Source organism: Aegilops tauschii, chromosome 7, assembly GCF_002575655.3.
Source record: "Aegilops tauschii subsp. strangulata cultivar AL8/78 chromosome 7, Aet v6.0, whole genome shotgun sequence".
Taxonomy (NCBI): domain Eukaryota; kingdom Viridiplantae; phylum Streptophyta; class Magnoliopsida; order Poales; family Poaceae; genus Aegilops; species Aegilops tauschii.
Window position 1 is genome coordinate 47,167,916 of NC_053041.3, and position 19,407 is coordinate 47,187,322.

At 45.2% G+C, this 19,407-nt stretch overlaps 2 protein-coding genes across 2 annotated transcripts; both read right to left on the reverse strand.

Annotated features, from left to right (window-relative positions):
• Positions 1-280: 280 nt before the first annotated feature.
• LOC141026760 (protein STRICTOSIDINE SYNTHASE-LIKE 10-like) lies at positions 281-750 on the reverse strand. The gene is made up of 2 exons (XM_073503609.1): positions 674-750; positions 281-623 (listed from the first exon to the last, which is right to left on the reverse strand). Exons 1-2 carry the CDS (start codon positions 748-750, stop codon positions 281-283), a joined length of 420 nt encoding a protein of 139 aa, XP_073359710.1.
• Positions 751-6,974: 6,224 nt separating this feature from the next.
• Positions 6,975-8,312, reverse strand: LOC120970534 (protein STRICTOSIDINE SYNTHASE-LIKE 10-like). The gene has a single exon (XM_040397558.2). The coding sequence runs from the start codon at positions 8,310-8,312 to the stop codon at positions 7,275-7,277; it is 1,038 nt and encodes a 345-aa protein (XP_040253492.2). The 3' UTR covers positions 6,975-7,274.
• Positions 8,313-19,407: the final 11,095 nt, after the last annotated feature.

The window sequence follows — 19,407 nt, forward strand, 5'->3', positions numbered from 1 at the left end:
AAACTATTGTAATCCTTATTTTTATGATCAGACCATTTGTTTTTTGCTTCATTTTAATGTCCGGCATGATACTGATGTCGTTTACTGCCATGCGCTAGAGAGATGCAAACTTGAAGATATAGGATGGATTTAGTTTCTTATTATTCTTGCGGCTATATGTAATGCTCCAGTTTCTTTTTTATCAGGCAAACTATTTAATCCATATTTTTATTAGCAAACCATTTGTTTTTTGCTTCAGTTTAATGTCAGCCAAGTAACCGATGACGCTTACTGCTATGCGCTAGAGAGATGCAAACTTGAAGAGACGGACGTAGGGCGTGTCAACGGAGCCGATCCACAGCAACCCGTTCCCCTCCACCACCTCGCTCACCGTGGAGTCGCTGAACCCCGCAGCGCCACGGCCACCCTGCCGTTCTTGACATCTCCGGTGACGACAACCCTGACGGCCCTCATGGAGTTCGCCATGGTACCGTTCTATTCCCACTGCTTTTTTCGGTTCAAGCCCACCCAGTACCCATCCCTGGTCTCCTCTGTCGGGGTGCACGTTGTCCGGGTACCGCGGCAGCTCGGCAAGCACCTCCGTTTCCCCCGCCGTGGGTGCGTGCAGCCAGTGACGAAGCAGCCTGCATGACAATGTCTTGGCGACAACGAGGTGCGTCCTGTCGGCGCTCACAGAGTCACAGCCATGCCGTTGGGGAAGGCCAGGCCGGACCTGAGCACGGTGACATTGCCGGTCCGCGGGTTGCACATCATTAGCCGCCCGGTAGTGTCACCGGTCAGCACTCCCTCGCTACAGGCATGCACAACCATATGATTAGCTACTTGTCTGGTTGTGAATGCCTGCATCTGCATGCACTACTCCTAGTACGAGCGAGTTGTCAATGCGCGTGAATTCACTAGAGCTCTTCTAAAAATCCATGCCCACCTTCCGCTCCGAAGCGAGTAGTGTTGGTGCTGCCTCTCGCAACACCTCCTCTTCTTCCTCACAAATTCGTTACAGGCATGCACAACCATATGATTAGCTTAATAATAGAATGACCAGAGAAAGAAAAATGCATGTACTACTACTCTACTAGCGAGTTGTAAATTACATTGGTTATACATGAGCAACGATGCTATACACACGACAATTGCCCAAAGATTTTTGGCCGACATCATATTTGGCTATGGTTTTATAAAATGCACCATGAATAAAGTGTGAAACACCATCAGTTATTAAATATCTAGGGACTCCAAACGCGGGAAAATAACTTCTTTAAGTATTTTAATAGAAGTGTTGTGATCAACACTACTAGTTGGAATAACTTCTACCCACTTAGCTACGTAATCAACAACGACCACAATATAAGTATAACTGTTCAAGGAAAGAAAATGTCCCATATAATCAAAGCACGCAATATCAAATAGTTCAATAACAAGTAAATAATTCATAGGCATTTCCTGACGTCTACAGATATTACCAATTCTTTGACATTCGTCGCAAGAAAGTACAAACTTATGTGTATCCTTGAAGAGAGCAGGCCAATAAAAACTAGATTGCAATACCTTATGTGCGGTTCTATCTCCAACACGGTGTCCTCCATACGCATCAGAGTGACACTTCTTTATGAGATGTTCTTGCTCATGCTCAGGTACACAACGTCTAGTAGCACCATCTACTCCTTCTTTATATAGATGTGAGTCATCCCAGAAGTAATGTATTAAATCAAAGAATAACTTTTTCTCTTGTTGATATGTGTAATTAGATGGTATATATTCAGCAAGAATGAAATTAGCATAATCTGCATAGCAAGGATTATCACTAGAAGAAGCATTTACGATAGCTAATTGCTCATCTGGAAAACTATCATCAACAGGCAGTGGGCCCTTCATGACCCACAAGTATAGGAGATCAATCGTAGTCCTTTCGATAAGTAAGTGTGTCGAATCCAACGAGGAGCAGAAGGAAATGACAAGTGGTTTTCAGCAAGGTAATTTCTGCAAGCACTGAAATTATCGGTAATAGGTAGTTTTATAGCAAGATAATTTGTAACAAGTAACAATAGTAACAATAAGTGCAGCAAGGTAGCCCAATCCTTTTTGTAGCAAAGGGCAGGCCGAAACGGTCTCTGATAATAAGTAAAATGTTCTCGAGGACACACGGGAATTTCATCTAGTCACGTTCATCATGTTGGTTTGATTCGCGTTCGCTACTTTGATAATTCGAGATGTGGGTGGACCGGTGTTTGGGTGTTGTTCTTACTTGAACAAGCCACCCACTTATCATTAACCCATCTCGCAAGCATCCGCAACTACGAAAAAAAGAATTAAGATAGGATCTAACCATAGCATTAAACATGTGGATCAAAATCAGCCCTGTACGGAATAGCACATAAACTAGGGTTCAAGCTTCTGTCACTCTAGCAACCCATCATCTAATAACTACTCCACAATGCATTTCCTTAGGCCCAAAGATGGTGAAGTGTCATGTAGTCGACATTCACATAACACCACTAAGGGAATCACAACATACATATCATCGAAATAGGAGAAAGATGCCACTATCTACTTTTATTATTCCCTTTGGTGTCTATCATACTGTCATTATCTACTTACGAGAGAGATGCCACTAGCGAACCTATGGCCCCAGGGACCATTCTCCTTTAATACTTGTGTATACACATTGATCTGTTATTTACTTTTATTATTTTGTTTTTCCACTGTACCATTATCTATCCACTATTTGCTTTTAATCTTCCAACTAGCAAGACGAGGGGATTGAAAACCCCCTTTCCAAGTTGTCACAAGGTTTTTATTTTGTTTGTGTGTAGGTGTTGCTTATCTTGTTAGCAGGTCACACTTGTTGAAGTTAATTTTCATACAAGACAAATTGTCAAAATATGAAAGAAACAACTTAATATTTCTAGCATTATCCAAACTAGGATGCAAGAATAGAGGGTCTCATCAGCATATTGCAGGCTGATGATCCTACCTAGAACAACATTAGGGAGAGTGCGGCAATAATTCTTTCTTGAAAAGCTTTGATCAACATTTTACATAAAACATCAGCAACCCAGTTAAATAAAATAGGAGAAGGGGGATCCCCTTGTTTTAGAACCTTACAACTAACAAAAAGAGAACCATTTATATCATTTAATTTGACATAGAAGGAACAATTCCGGATAGTGCCCATAACCAAACTAATCCATTTATTACCAAAACCCTAGAGGAAAGCATTTCCACAAGGAAATCTCAGTTAAATCTCTTATAGGCCTTCTCATAATCTAATTTGAGGATAACCCCAGAATGTTTAGATTGGTGAAGTTCATGGATAGTTTCATGAGCATTCACAACACACTCCAAAATATATCTCCCCTTGACAAAAGCAAATTGACAAGAAGGCAAAAGTCCATCCCTAATAGGAGAAACCCTATTAGTCATAGCATTTTACTAAAAAAAATCATATAGTAGTTACTCAAACTTATTGTCCTAAACTATTTCATATATTTAGCATCATGCTTCTTGGGAATTAAAGTCGGGAAAACCAATTTTCTAGGACATTATTAGGGAGGATTTTATGGCTTTAGTGAGATATTTTGAAAATGGGTTTCCTCATCCTTTGGTGAGCTAAAGCATGAAAGAAAGGAGTGTTTTTGTCTCCTAAAATTTTTCTAGTCCTAGATCTTTGCCACGTGGCAGTTTGTTCCTTCTTCCAAAAGTCTTTCAACTCATTATGTATATCTTTCATTCTCCGATAATCCACATCAGGAACCAAATTCTTCTCAGGAAAACATCTAAAAATGTCAAATTCCAATAGAAGACCATTTTTTTTCTTAATAGCAGTATCAATATTGATGCTCCTAGTGTTTCATGTTTATCTAAAAAGTTTTGTTTTAAACTGCCAAGTGTCAATAGCAATGGTAAAAGGGGAGGAAGTAGACCAAATATCCTCCACCAGGTTATGAAAATCAGGGTGAGACAACCACCATTTGTCAAATCTGAAAGGTCCGGTCAAATTATTTTTGGTACCACCAGAATCAAGAAGGAGTGGAACATGGTCACTACCAATTCACAGTATGGCATACAATGTGGTCAAAGGAAAGTGAGCATCCCAACAAGCAGAAGAGAAAACTCTATCAATTGCATCAAAAATAGGATTTTGATTGATTGTTACACCAAGTATAATTTCTATTAGCCAGTTTCTTTTCATTAATGCCCATTTGTTAATCCAATCCTTAAACAAAAATGCCAAGCTAGCATTGATATTGCCACTAGACTTATATCTAGCTTCCGTAACCAGATGAAAACCCCTCCAAAAAGGACAAGATAAGTCAAAAGGCCCATAACCTCATGCAATTCAACAATAAAATCCATTTATAATTCAGCATAAGTTGTGCCATAAACAGTGACTAGATGCCAGCAAAAACCATCTTCCCTATTCTTAATAATGGCAATTAGAAAATAAGTTTTAGTAATACACCCAATGCACTCAAATAAATCGTCATTTACTCCTAACAAGATACCACCAGTGGTATTAATAGAAGGCATCATGTGCCAAGAGAAGTTAATATTGCCACCAATAGCTCTAAGGAAAGCCTCAGAAAATTGATCTCTTTAGTCTCCTAGAATCCAATAAAATCATGTTTATATATGTAGATTAAGTCAGAAAGGCACTGTAATTTGCCATTTTTCCCAAGACCTCTAATATTCCCAAAGATTCCTATCATGAAACTTTAAATGGGCGTGAAAGGCTACAAGGCCTGGAATTATTAGTATAGTCTGGTTTAACAACAGAATCGACATTGCCCCTGACTTGTTGTTACCAGATTTGCTACAAGGTCGAGTAAAAACTCCCAACTCCAAATCCTCTAATTCCAAATTGGCAAGAAAATAAATTTTAGGATTTTGATTAGCAAAGTTAAGGCAATTATTCTTTTCAGTAACCACCATGTCCTCAATTGAACATAGCTTATGTACAAAATTTCAGAGTTTCACAGTCGGAATGTGAAATAAAATAAGACTGTCATGAACTGATTCTAACATACATAAAAAAGACAATGTAAGACTTTTCTATGAAGAACACGGGCGACGATGGCCGCCCGCAGGGCATACACGCGTGCACCGGTGGATCCGGAGTTCCAGATCCTCGCGATGGTCTTCCGACACACCCTCACAATGGAAGAGACGAACGCGCGGAAGCTCCGTCGCAAAAAATCTAAAGCGCCTGGGCTCGTCGTCGAGCAATCAGAGCGTGCTAGGACGGAAGTGGCAGCCAAGGCGAAGGCGCCCTGGCTAGCCAAGGCGTAGGACCGCGCGGTCCAGAGGATGACCGTCAACATCTCCTCCTCTGATGACTCGGCTTACTGATGGCTCCAGCTCCCACGACGATGCCCCTCCGGCCGCCGAGCCCTGCACGGAGGGGTACAGCCATACGGGCTACCACAAAGGGAAGGGCCTGCGTGGAAATGGTGACTTCCTCCATCCTGCTCCATCTCTCTATTTCATCTAATTTTTTACGTTTAATTCATATTGTCTGGCGAAAAAGACTTGTTATTTTGGTTGTCCGTTGGCTGCTACTATCGATTGATGTCGGAACTATATCTGTTTGTTGCTAGTGTGTTGATCTAAATAGTTTTATGTTTTACATTGCATGGATTGCATGGATATTGGGGTTCGGATATGAAGGAGACTGCTGCAGAGGCAGCAAAGTGAAGGGTGACCGGTCATGGCCCATGAACGCGCCCGCAAACGTTTGAGAAGGGCCGGATTAGCTACTCGCAGTTTTAGATGCTCTAAGAAATTACTTTTGTTTTCAAAGGCATACTTGGAGAAACATTCACAGCATCCTTGCGAAGCTCAGCGGTTATCTTCATCGGTGGAAGGTGCTTTGAGAAGACACCCAATCTGTGCTTCTCCATCGTTGCATTCTTTTGCTGGATCGACATCGGGGCGAACTCCTCAGAATTGCTTGGAGAATGAGCTGTCCCCATGGTGCAGAACTCCAGTAGATGTTGATATTCTCTTCTCTTTGGTATTCTGTGTCATGGATCCGTAAGATAAAATATCGTTGGCTGGTTTATTTTCAGACAACTGTTTGGTTGGCTAATGCTTGCTCGGGCCTGCCTTCACGCTGGCAGCACCACAGACCACACAGAAGAGCAACAATGATGGGATTGGGCGAGCTGGTGCTGACACTCACAGTGGGCCACAGAACAGAGCGCCACCTCATCCCTCGGTTGCGGCGTCTCGTCGTGGCGTCCCGCAGGGCGGCAAAGTGACCGAGCGAGCTCCTGCTCTCCTCGCCGGCCCATCACGTGGAGTCCGTCAAGCCAGAGGCGCCAACAAAGCAGCTTTGGATGCCGGCGCGTCCAGTGTCCAGACTCCCGATCCACCCTACCGTGCCGGTGCCTTCCGCCTGTTGCCACGGCCACCTTGGCACGGACGCGGATGGAAAGGCGGTTGCACATCGTTCCTGGTGCCTGTCCTTGATCGCGGTGGTCCTGCCTGCCAACGCCACGGGAGCCGAAACGGGGGGTCAATGCAGACGCCCGGCCGTGTCACCGCCGGCCGGCATGGTGATGGAGTCGTCATCGCTTCTGGAGCGTGGGTCTTGGACGTCGACGTTACGCTGCTCTCCAACCTCCCTTGCTACTAGGCCCATCATAGATACGGATGAGTCCCATGCACAAGCACAAATTGTTGGATCAGTGCTCCACAACGGCGTGGCTGTGAGCGCCGACAGGATGCATCTCGTTGTCGCCAAGACATTGTCATGAAGGCTGCTTCGTCACTGCCTGCACGGACCCACGGTGGGGGAAACAGAGGTGCTTGCCGAGCTACTGTGGTACCCGGACAACGTGCGCCCTGACAGAGGCGACCAGGGATGGGTACTGGCCTGGGCGGGCTTGAACCGAGAAAAGCACTGGGAATAGAACGGTACCACGGCGAACTCCATGAGCGCCGTTAGGTCGTCGCCAATGGAGATGCCAATAACGGCATGGTGGCTGTGGCGCTGCGCGAGTTCAACGACTCCACGGTGAGTGAGGTGGTGGAGCGGAACGGGTATATGTGGATCGGCTCCGTCGACACGCCCTACATCCGTCTCTTCAAGTTTGCATCTCTCTAGCGCATAGCAGTAAGCGCCATCAGCGACTTGTCTGACATTAAAGCGAAGTATGCTAATAAAAATATGGATCACAATAGTTTGCCTGATAAAAAAGAAACTGGAGCATTACATTTAGCCACAAGAATAATAAGAAACTAAATTCATCCTATATCTACTATACTCTACTTCTCTACTTCCTTTTTACTACGCCGACATAAGGAAGCTCCACCGAGCCCAAGTATAGCTTGCCGTCATCTCTTTCCATGATCTCGGTTGGCCTGACTTTTTTTGGCCCTCTCATCTCCTCGACTATCTTCCCGTCAGCAGCGACCCTCACAGCAAGAAGATGGCTATCACGACCAAAGGGCAACTCATTTCTCTCACGGTGCAACGCCACCCAGTAACCTCCTTTCCTATCGGGCCTGACGTTATCTGGGTAGCCCGGCAGGTCGGCAAAAGGCTCGGACTTGCCCGTGTCAACCCCTTTGATCCAGTGCCTCAGCAGCTTGCACGGGCCAGTAGATGCGACCACGAGGTGCGTGCGGTCGGCGCTGAGCGCGACGCCGTTCGGGTATGTCATCCTTGGTTGGAGCACAGTGGCGTCCGATGTTCGTGGATCATACATCATGAGGCGGCCCGTGGAGTCCCCCGTCTTGGTGACCATCTCGTGTTCTGACCTGTCGTAGTTCATTGAACTGTGGGTGAAGTAGACTTGACCGGTGACTTGATCGACGTCAACCCCGTTGGTGAAGCGCAGCGGCATGCCATCAATCTGGTCGACCAACACGGTGGCTTTCCCGCCGCCGGGCGGCACACGCATAAGCCCTTTGTACGCATCGGCCACGTAGAGGTCACCCGTTTTCTGGTTGAAGCGCAGACCAAGCGGGCGGCCGCAGCGGCTCTCTATGTCCGCCTCCGTGCCAAACCTGGATGTCGTGCACGTTTCGCTGTCGTAGCCTGGTCCGTAGGCGTATGTTGTCCAGCCGAGCTTGGGCCCGTTCCACCTCAGGATGCGGCCGTCGGAGACGCCGCTGTAGGGGCCTCGGCCCTGAGCGTCGAAGGCGACGCTCTCTGGCCCGTGCACTTCTCCGGGCGGCAGGGGCAGCTGCTGTGCCCGGGAGGCGTCGAAGCTTGCTGCGGCGGCTGCCATGGCCCCGGGCATGAAGAGAAGGACGAGTATGACCAGTGCGACGGTGGCCTTGAGGAGGCGGCTCATGCTGCACCCCATGTTGGCTGGCTGGCCGGCTACCTTAAGCTTGTCGATCGATCACGTCGGCTGTTCGATGGAGGTTGGTTGTACCGTGTGTGTCGATCTGCTGGATGTTGTTTGGTTTGATGGATTGAAGGGAGGTGTCTAGATGTCCTATTATATGTACTCTCATGGACAGCTACAGGTCCGAGTCGGCCCATGCATGATCCACACGTACGCCGAGACGGACGGAGGCAATCGAGTGGAGTCGAGTTGGATTCGAATCGGCAACCGAGTCCGGCCGGGTACAAGGAAAACAGATACGCACGTACGTGTTTCCCGCCGGCATCGCGTCGTCGTACGTATGGCATCGCGTACTTGTATTTTGCTTTGAACTTGCAAGGAGGATCCACTTGCGTCGCGACGTGCCTACCTACGTGTATCGTTTGTTTTTTATTTTTATTTTTCTTCACATGAAAGGAAGCCTCATTTCACATCCAACGAGTCAGAGATATATAAGACTATGCATGTCACATCTGGTTCCTACGTGCAGCTAGCTCCTGCCTGTACTCTACGGATCAATCGATCCATCTATTGTAAAGATCTCATCTTCAACAGTTTCGTTTCAAAAGAAAAAGTCTTCAACAGTGTATAGCTAGCTACGACGTCATCCTGACTCGACCGTCATGCATGGATCTAAAACCCGGTGCCGCCTCATGGTGCACGCATCCCCGCCACTAGACATCATCGACGCTTTCCGCCATGTGGCGGTGCTCCGCAGAATGGCCTCATTAGAAGAGATCCGCCGTCCTGCCGCTGCCGCTGGAGGAGGACCGGCGTCATGGTTGCTATAGCCTATAGGAGCTTGGAGAGAGAGGGAAGGCTAGGGTGCGGCCGCGACCGGTTCTTCCTCCACCACGACGACCGGAGTGGTCCGAATTCATGACGATGAGGAGCTAAGTGTCCTTGCAGACGACCGAGATGCCAATAGAGATCGTTGCGCCACTGTCCGTAGAGAATGCCTTGCTGCCATCACGACCACCTCACCGCCGTTAGGACCGCCTCGTTGCCCCGAGTAGGCGCCGCCAGGAGCGCCCCACCGTCTCCCGTTCATAGACCAAATGAGTTCAATTATTTCGGTCCACTCCCGCTCTTGCGCCCGAAGTGCGGCCTGGTAAGAGAGATGTGAGCCCTAGGTCAGGCCTAGGCCGAACCAGGTTGCTCTCTCTCTCTCTCTCTCTCCGCCAGTTTTTGCATGGACGACCGTGATCGATTTTTGAGGGGGGCTATTTGTGTGTTGTCGCGGTGGACAAATGAGTGAGCAGCAAACCGTGGCCTCCTCCACCCCAAAAGAGAACACCCAAACAAGTTGCGATACTATTCACAATCCCTAGCCGCATCCTCCCGCTTCATGCTCCCACACGTTGCCGCCGATGCCTCTTCCACCCCAAGTGACGGTGGCGCCCCAGCGACCACGACTCCCCAGAAGAGAGGAGGCACAGAGGGGTGGTGGACAACGGTCGCTGAAGATGCAAGCGAGATGACAGACGCATGGTGGCAGCTACAGATCCGCACTCGAGCGGCCATCTCCGCCTCTGCCTTCTCCCTGCACTCGACAAGTTGCACAAGGTAGTTGAGACACCGCTGTTCGTGGGGAGCACGTCGTTCGTACACAGTTAGACATACATGCATGCATTCGAATTGATTAGCTACTAGTAGTAGTACATATGTGCGCGTGAGGATGATGTCAGGTACTACGCATGGATGGATGAAGAAGATGGATGTGTGTGCACATTAGCAACAAGCAACGAGAGGGCCACTATTAGATTTGGACGTTCCGCTGAGATGGGTTCACAAGAAAGAAGGATCAATCCGTGGCAGATCAATTTGACCAATGAGCGAGAAATCGATCAGTGAGAGATGAGGTTGACCAATCATTAATGGAAGGCCAACGAAACGATTGATTAATACTAGTACTAGTACCAAGAAAGAAAGAGAAGATCTCACCGTAGACACGGACGGACGGCTGAGATGAGGTTGGCAGGGGATCGATCCGTGGGACGCAACAATTCTCCAATGAACAAGAAGCAATCCGACGTGGGTAAACCGAAACGGCGAATCCACGTCGACTTCCCCCGACCGATTCATTCATTGCTCCCCTACCCACACCCAGACACAACACCACATTGGCGCCGCCACCCAACGCCCCATCTCCCTCAGAGGCTCGGACCTTGCCGCCGCCCGCCCCCCCCCTCCCCACCCCTCGAGCGAGGAGGAGGTCGGTAGGCGTCCCCAGATCTGTTAAGGGATACGAACTGGAGCTCTCGATCGCTCACGCGCCGGGCACAACCTCCGTCTGCTCTTATTGCTCGCCGGCGACGCCAGCATGGAGCTACTCCGTGCTCGCTTGGGCTCGGGACGCCGCTGCTCGCCAAGGTAACTTGTCTCTCGCCCGTCCATCCTTTATTTGCTTGTCCCCAACGCCCTTCCCTTCCCTCCCCTCCCCTCATGAGTTTCCATCCGTGGAGCGCAGACACCACTGGCATCGAACCCTAGCCGCACCGCACCAGCGGCGGCCATCGACGACGGAGTACAGTACAGGACGGCCTCCCAGACGCGGCCGTCATACCCCAAGGAGCCTTCTTCGCCAGCCCTTGCCTCCTCTCCCGAGATGTGGACTGATGATGGCTGCTTCCTCCTCCCCTCCTCAACCACCAGCCCCAGATCTGGACCTTCCGGACATGGACGTGGACGTGGTGAGCTTCCCCGCCTCTACCCCCAAATCTCATCTTTTTTTGTTGCAATTGTACCTACTGGACAGACACAACTGCACGTTCAATTTCTACTATATAAGAGAGACATGTTAATTATTGTGTATTTTATATATAAATAAATCAGAGGCTTTGCTTGATAGCAATGTGAGCCTGTTAGTTTGCTTGCTTGCTACCAAGTGTCAGGGTCACTCGAGCCAGTGGCATATATAGAGAGAAAACTGCACCTTTAAGATCAATCATATATCCGTGACATTGTTGTGTCCAAAGACAAGATTTTCCATCACCATTGGGTCAATATTCAATTCCTTGACATGCCTTTTCTGATTAACCTCAAATAGGGACACTCTCACTTCAAAAACACACATAGACAGCACAAGGAAATCTGGCTCCATATATTGATGTAAAATAAATACCTGATAGATGCCTAAAACTTTGGCAAGGCAAGTTTCGCTGTTCAATGCCGACTTGTTAGTTTTCGTATTGGTTGCTTTTCCAAAGAGTATCACTCAGTCTCTTGAGGATCGATTGGATGATGTGATTATATAGCACATCTGATGGTACTAGACTAGATGTGTAGGAAGGAAAATATAATCATCTTCTCTCCTTGTTTGGTTTTCTTAAGTTTACCACCAAGATTTGATTTGCAATTGTACCTACTGCCCAGACAAAAGAGCACGTTTTGCTTCCATTTTTACAGCCTTAAAGCTGGAGCGTCACGTTTATGACGAATACGCATCACGTACATTACATGCTTATTATTTCTATGCAACATTTTTTGGTTCAAGCACAGAACCTATAGTAGTATCTTAATTTGTTCAATTTCTACTAGAACAAGAGAGACAGGTTAACTTTGTGTAGTTTATGAAATTTCTAGAGGCTTGGCTCCATAGCAATGTCAATCTGTTAGTTTGCTTGCTACCAATGTGGTATCAGTTGGTTTTGTGCTGTTCAATGCCGACTTATTAGTTTTGGCACTGGTTGCTTTTTCAAAAGGGAGGAGCTAATCACATGTGATTGCGCAAGTATCAGTCAATCTCTTGAGACTGGATTGGCTGATGTAACCACATAGCAGATCTGATGGTACTAGATGCGTTTGAAAGTATAATCATCATCTTTCCTCTCTAGGTTTTCTTAAATTTACTAGATGTTTTTCCTGAGTCTTTCGCTGCACACGGACCCTCCACTCCCATTATTCAGCAGTATGGTGGTCTACTAGGAATGCGTCGGGATGTTAATTGGCATGTACGGTAGCCACTCCTGCAAGTCGTACCACACATACTTGACGGTGTTGAGACGGCAAACGTGACAAAGCACTCACTATAGTTTTACTCTCAATGATGGTTGTTTCAGACCAACACCAGCTAATATATAACCAAAAAATGAAAATGTTTTCAGAAGGTGTGTAATTAACATGCGGCTTTTCACTCACCTGCCATGATATGCCTTCAAATTGGAAACTTTAACTCTACCTTTACATAAATGATATACTGTTCATAACTAGCAATTCGGAAAAATTACTTTCAAATTCACTTTTTATGTCACTGACTAGTGACCGCCCAAGCTTGCACTATTGTGGGTTAATTCCACAAGTTGTTTCCGCAATGTGGTAATGAACTGACAGATTGATTTCTATTTATTCTCAAGTTAGATTTCTAGATTTATTTGATTTGATTTTCCTTCCTGGGTTAAGTTAATTTCATATACGGCTGCTTCTGCCATGTGTAATGAACTGGGGATTAACTTGTTTTATTCTGAATTTTAGATAGGTAAAGAATTCACCCTTGATGCTGCTTCTTCAGTTGAGACAATCTGGTCCCTGGCTGCTACTGGAACGAGAGGTGCGATGGCTCATCCCACTCAGCTCTTGAAGACAGCGTGTGTACCAGGGAAGGAGAATGGCATAAATGCAAGTTGTGACTACTTGGAGTGGTAAGCTTGCTGCAAATTGTAAATATAGCTTCAAAAAATGCTTCTGCAAATTATTCTAGCCATGTATGTGACAAACAATGCTTCTCCAGCAAATTTCCCACCAATCTGTTTGTCTGTCGTTTAGTTTTTCTACTTCTGAAAATAAAAAATTTAGTGACAAGCAAGCCTTCTCCATTAACCACTTTGTGTGGTATCTGCTGGTTTTGTGTTGTTCAATGCCGACTTATTAGTTTTGGCACTAGTTGCTTTTTTCAAAGGGAGGAGCTAATCACATTTGATTGTATAAGTATCAGTCAATCTCTTGAGACTGGATTGGATGATGTAACCATATTGCAGATCTGATGGTACTAGATGCGTTGGGAAGTATAATCATCCTCTTTCCTTTCTTGGTTTTCTTAGGGTTACTAGATGCTTTTCCTTAGTCTTTTGCTGCATCGACCCTCCACTCCCATTATTGAGGATATTGGTGGTCGACTATGAATGCATTGGGATGTTAATTGCCATGTACGGTAGCCACTACTGCAAGTTGTACAACACGTCCTTGATGGCGTCGAGACGGCAAAAGTGACAAAGCACTCACTATAGTTTTATGTTTTGTTTCAAGCGTTATCAATTACTCCCACCGTACCAAAATAATTCTTTATCAGTTCTCAAGCTGATATTCTTTCACAATGATGGTGGTTTCACACTAACATCAGCTACTATGATACACTTCTTTACCTATATCAGCAGCTAATATATAACCAACAAATGAAAATGTTTTCAGAAGGTGCATATTTAACATGTGGCTTTTCACTCACCTGCCATGATAGACCTTCAAATTTGAAACCTTTAACTCTACCTTTACTACGTAAATGGTATACAGTTGATAACTTGCAATTCGAAAAAAAATTACCGTCAAAATAACTTTTTTTATGTCACTGACTAGTGACGGCCCAAGCTTGCACTGTTGCGGGTTAATTCCACAAGTTGTTTCTGCAATGTGGTAATGAACTGACAGATTGCCTTTTATTTATTCTCAAGTTAGATTTCTAGTTTTATTTGATTTGAGATTCCTTCCTGGGTTAGGTTAATTTCATATACTGCTGCTTCTTCTATGTGATGCTGAACTGGGGGTTGACTTGTTTTATTCTAAATTTTAGGTAAGTAAAGAATTCACCCATGCTGATTCTTCTTCAGTTGAGACAATCTGCTCCCTGGCTGCTACTGGAATGAGATGTGTGATGGCTCATCTCACTCGGCTCTTCAAGACAGCGTGCGTACAAGGGAAGGAGAAGGGCAGAAATGCAAGACTGACTGCTTGGAGTGGTAAGCTTGCTGCAAGTTATAACTATAGCTTCAAACAATGCTTGTGCAAATTATTCTAGCCATATATGTGACAAACAATGCTTCTCCAGCAAATTTCCACACCAATCCGTCCATCTATCATTTAGATTTTCTACTTCTGAAAATTAAAAAAATAGTGACAAGCTAGCCTTCTCCATTAACCACTTTGTGTGTGCTGCTATATGAACATGTTTCGATTTGGCTGCTCCCCCTACCTTATGCGTGTGCAGGTGCTTTGAGTGCTTCCTTCTTCCCTTCCTGGGACGCCGCTCTCCCACTGCTCTGACGCCATAGACAGACAAATGTAAGTATTTCTCTTGTCTCCACTTGCCCTCTGTTAGTGTCCTTTCTCTGGCCTTAATTTGCACAGAAATTATTTCTTAAGAGAGGACAAGAGGAGATGTCCTGCCATCCAACTTGTCTTCTTGAACAAATGAAGCACAACCCTTCGTAGCACCTGAAGTTTCAGACTGAATGAATTACATTGGCCACCTATATTTAGAAACTTTACCCTATGGAGTAGCATGTACCTTTGGTTTCCTAGAAGCCCATTGTGCGCGTCCTTAATTAGCAACTCACTTTCCAAAAGTTCCGATGAAAATTTATGTGAAACCAGTTGTGCAGTTTGCATCTTTGTAACAATACATGCTATAAGATCGAAGTTAACACTAAAAGTGTTCTCTGCAGTGTATGGAAGTTTAACTTATTATGCGAATCTGCTTTCATTTGATTGTGCCTCAAATTTCACAATCATTATTATTTATTTTAGACACTTGAAAATGAAGGGAGAAATGCTACAGTTGTATGTTGTTTCTGCAGTATGTTGATCTACTTGCCTTTCCTTTTGTTATACAGCAACCAAAATTTCTGGAGCAGGATAGTCGCTTGACATTTTGTTATACATGCAACTGAGCCGGTCAGTTGGCGGCTCCCAGATATATCCGCCACGGTCGCCATGATGATGACGACCTCCCCTCCACATGCTTGTGCTCGGTGGACGACGCGACCGTCTCTTCCTCACCTCACCTCACCTCAGGCTGGTGGCGTCCAGATCAAGTGGATTCGTCAATGGCCTCGACAGATGCAGTCTGATTGCCATCATGAAGGTACTCCCACTCTTTGATTTTCTCCTCTCCCCTTCCCTTCCCCTTTCTTCTCTTATACACTTGGTTTCCTTCCTCACGCATGCGTTTCGGACAGGCTCCTTCTCCACAACCACACACGGGAAGCCATGGAAGCTCCATGTGCTTGTTCTCCATGGAGGTCAGCAGCTGCCATGCCGCGATGGAAGCAAGTCCCAGAGCTCGTCAAGGTTTGGATTTGGCAGCTCCACTCCCTCCCTATTGATTAACCTATGCTAGTTTTTGATAGTTTGCCTTAATTTTGCTGCTAGCACATGGTTTTGCATGTATTGCTAGCGTATATTAAACTACCAAGAAATAAGTGGCTCTGAAGCTACTTTTTTTATCAGTCTAGTCTTGATTAAATCCAGGCTTTATTTACTTGTAGATGTATATTGTTTCTTTTGGTTGGTACCTGCTAACAGGTGTGATGTGGATTACGTCAGATGTTTATGTCAGGTGATGAATGTATCTGTGATGATTTTTTGTGCTCTGTTTGGAGAACTCACTTGGGTTTGTTCACTCAAAATGACATCAAATTCTTGAAATCTAGTTCTTAGTCTCGAGTGGCAATGTGCAGCTTGACTGAATCTTTAATGTACTTTTCCTTGTACCTGTGTTGTATGACTAATGCTAGTGCGGAGAATGAGTAGTTCAGATTGGTAGTAAGCTGGATAAGTACTTGGTCTGAATCACACAATTTTGTTTGCTGCATAATAGCACCATGCTTAGTTAGTATACTTATGCAACCATCATTTTCCTTGCTGCTATTTTTGTGGTTTCTTTGCACCACCTTGTTATCTCTGTTTTGTGACACATGTGCTTGTACATTGATCGTATTGAGTAACACTTTATTGTATCAGTGCATCCACATGCATATGAATGGTGCTTTCTTTTTGGTACAGATAACTAGTGTCGCCGATCTGCCAAGCATATGATTCCAAAGCATCTTGTCATCAGTGACCTACTTCCACTGGGACCTGACTGCCATCCGACAACACGTGAGCCATACCGGACATCGTTGGGACCTCCAAGTCCGGCTACATGGGTTGCGGTGAGCCCCTGCTCTCTCTCTCTCTCTCTCTCTCTCTCTCTCTCTCTCTCTGCCCTTGGACGGTCCGGCCATCGAGCTAGTGTACGACTGTTGTCGTCATGCTGTGTGTAGTGGTGGTGGTCTTCCGGCAACTAACATGATCTTGGGATTGTGGTCATATTTCTTGTCGATTAAACATGTCATAATACTTGTGCTTTGCGAGGCCATGTGTGTATGTGGCTGCTACCATGCTTTCCTACCTATGCAAGATTCTGTTGTGCCTCGACAAATAGTCTCTGGTTTATCCATTTATGTACCTTTTTTGCACCGCATGTTACAGGATTTGGTAGTGGTCCATGTTCTAGCTTTGGTAGGATCCTTGCTTATATGTTGTGGGATGTTGATTTATTAACAATGGCTACCATTAAATATAGAAAGAAAACGATTACCTATTAACTGGTGTAGTGTTGCTGTGCACATATAGATAGAACAAGTGTTATCCTTGTGTGCTTTGGAGGGAGCCATCATGCATGTGCTAGCAATATTCATGACTAGTCTTGGATGGATATTTTATCTAGTTGTATGTTCGATTGTCAATTGTTTGCTATGCTAGTTGAACAAATGGGCGCTTCTTTTAATTTGTTATGCTACCTGATCAGTTTCTGGAGCTCAACAATATCTGTTGTTTCTTGGAGCTAGGGCCCGGCGCAAATGACACTTGCTCTCCCCAGAGCTCTCTCCCTCCTCTGACACCTATGATGAACACTTCTTCTCTGACCACGGCCGAGGTGAGCCAGTCGCTTCGTTTCTTTTGCATACTTACTCTCATTCCCTGTGTGTCCACAACCATCGAGCCGTGGTAGTTGTATACTGGCCATTGCACCATGGAGATTTCTTGGGCTGGGTTGGGGGCTATGGTCATGGTGTCTGTTGTAATCTACATTTCTGTTTCTGTGAATGAACGATGACGACAATATTATTTTCCTACCTATGGCTGCGGCTGCGTTGAGCCGTCTCAATTGGTACTTTTGATTGTTACACATGTTCTGAATCCATGATGCTCAGGGTCCCTGATAACCCACAAGTATAGGGGATCGCAACAGTTTTCGAGGGTAGAGTATTTAACCCAAATTTATTGATTCGACACAAGGAGAGCCAAAGAATATTCTCAAGTATTAGCAGTTAAGTTGTCAATTCAACCACACCTGGATAACTTAGTATCTGCGGCAAAGTATTTAGTAGCAAAGTAATAGGATAGTAGTGGTAACGGTAGCATAAGTAATATTTTTGGTATTTTGTAGTGATTGTAACAGTAGCAACGGAAAAGTAAATAAGCGAAGAACAATATATGAAAAGCTCGTAGGCATTGGATCGGTGATGGAGAATTATGCCGAATGCGGTTCATCATGTAACAATCATAACATAGGGTGACACAGAACTAGCTCCAATTCATCAATGTAATGTAGGCATGTATTCCGAATATAGTCATACGTGTTTATGGAAAAGAACTTGCATGACATCTTTTGTCCTACCCTCCCGTGGCAGCGGGGTCCTAACGGAAACTAAGAGATATTGAGGCCTCCTTTTAGTAGAGTACCGGAACAAAGCATTAGCACATAGTGAATACACGAACTCCTCAAACTATGGTCATCACCGGGAGTGGTCCCGATTATTGTCACTTCGGGGTTGCCGGATCATAACACATAGTAGGTGACTATAGACTTGCAAGATAGGATCAAAAACTCACATATATTCATGAAAACATAATAGGTTCATATCTGAAATCATGGCACTCGGGCCCTAGTGACAAGCATTAAGCATAGCAAAGTCATAGCAACATCAATCTCAGAACATAGTGGATACTAGGGATCAAACCCTAACAAAACTAACTCGATTACATGATAGATCTCATGCAACCCATCACCGTCCAGCAAGCCTACGATGGAATTACTCACGCACGGCGGTGAGCATCATGAAATTGGTGATGGAGGATGGTTGATGATGACGATGGCGACGAATCCCCTTCTCTGGAGCCCCGAACGGACTCCAGATCAGCCCTCCCGAGAGGTTTTAGGGCTTGGCGGTGGCTCCGTATCGTAAAACAAGATATATCCTTCTCTCTGATTTTTTTCTCCCCGAAAGTGAATATATGGAGTTGGAGTTGAGGTCGGTGGAGCGTTAGGGGGGCCCATGAGGTAGGGGGGCGCGCCCTAGGGGGGCAGGCGCGCCCTCCACCCTCGTGGACAGGGTGTGGGCTCCCTGACGTGGCTTTTTCTACCAGTATTTTTCTTATTTTCCAAATAGATGTTCCGTGGAGTTTTAGGTCATTCCGAGAACTTTTGTTTCTGCACATAAATAACACCATGGAAAGTCTGTTGAAAACAGCGTCAGTCCGGGTTAGTTGCTTTCAAATCATGCAAGTTAGAGTCCAAAACAAGGGCAAAAGTGTTTGGAAAAGTAGATACGATGAAGACGTATCAACTCACCCAAGCTTAAACCTTTGCTTGTCCTCAAGCAATTTAGTTGATAAACTGAAAGTGATAAAGAAAAACTTTTACAAACTCTGTTTGCTCTTGTTGTTGTAAATATATAAGGTAGCATTCAAGTTTTCAGCAAAGATTATGACTAACCACATTTGCAATAACTCTTAGGTCTCATGTTTACTCATATCAATGGCATAATCAACTAGCGAGCAATAATAATAAATCTCGGATGACAACACTTTCTCAAAACAATAATGATATGATATAACAGGATGGTATCTCGCTAGCCCTTTCTGAGACCGCAAAACATAAATGCAGAGTACCTTTAAAGATCAAGGACTGACTAGACATTGTAATTCATGGTAAAAGAGATCCAGTCATAGTCATACCCAATATAAATTAATAGTAATGGATGCAAATGACAGCAGTGCTCTCCAGCTAGTGCTTTTTAATAAGAGGGTGATGAAT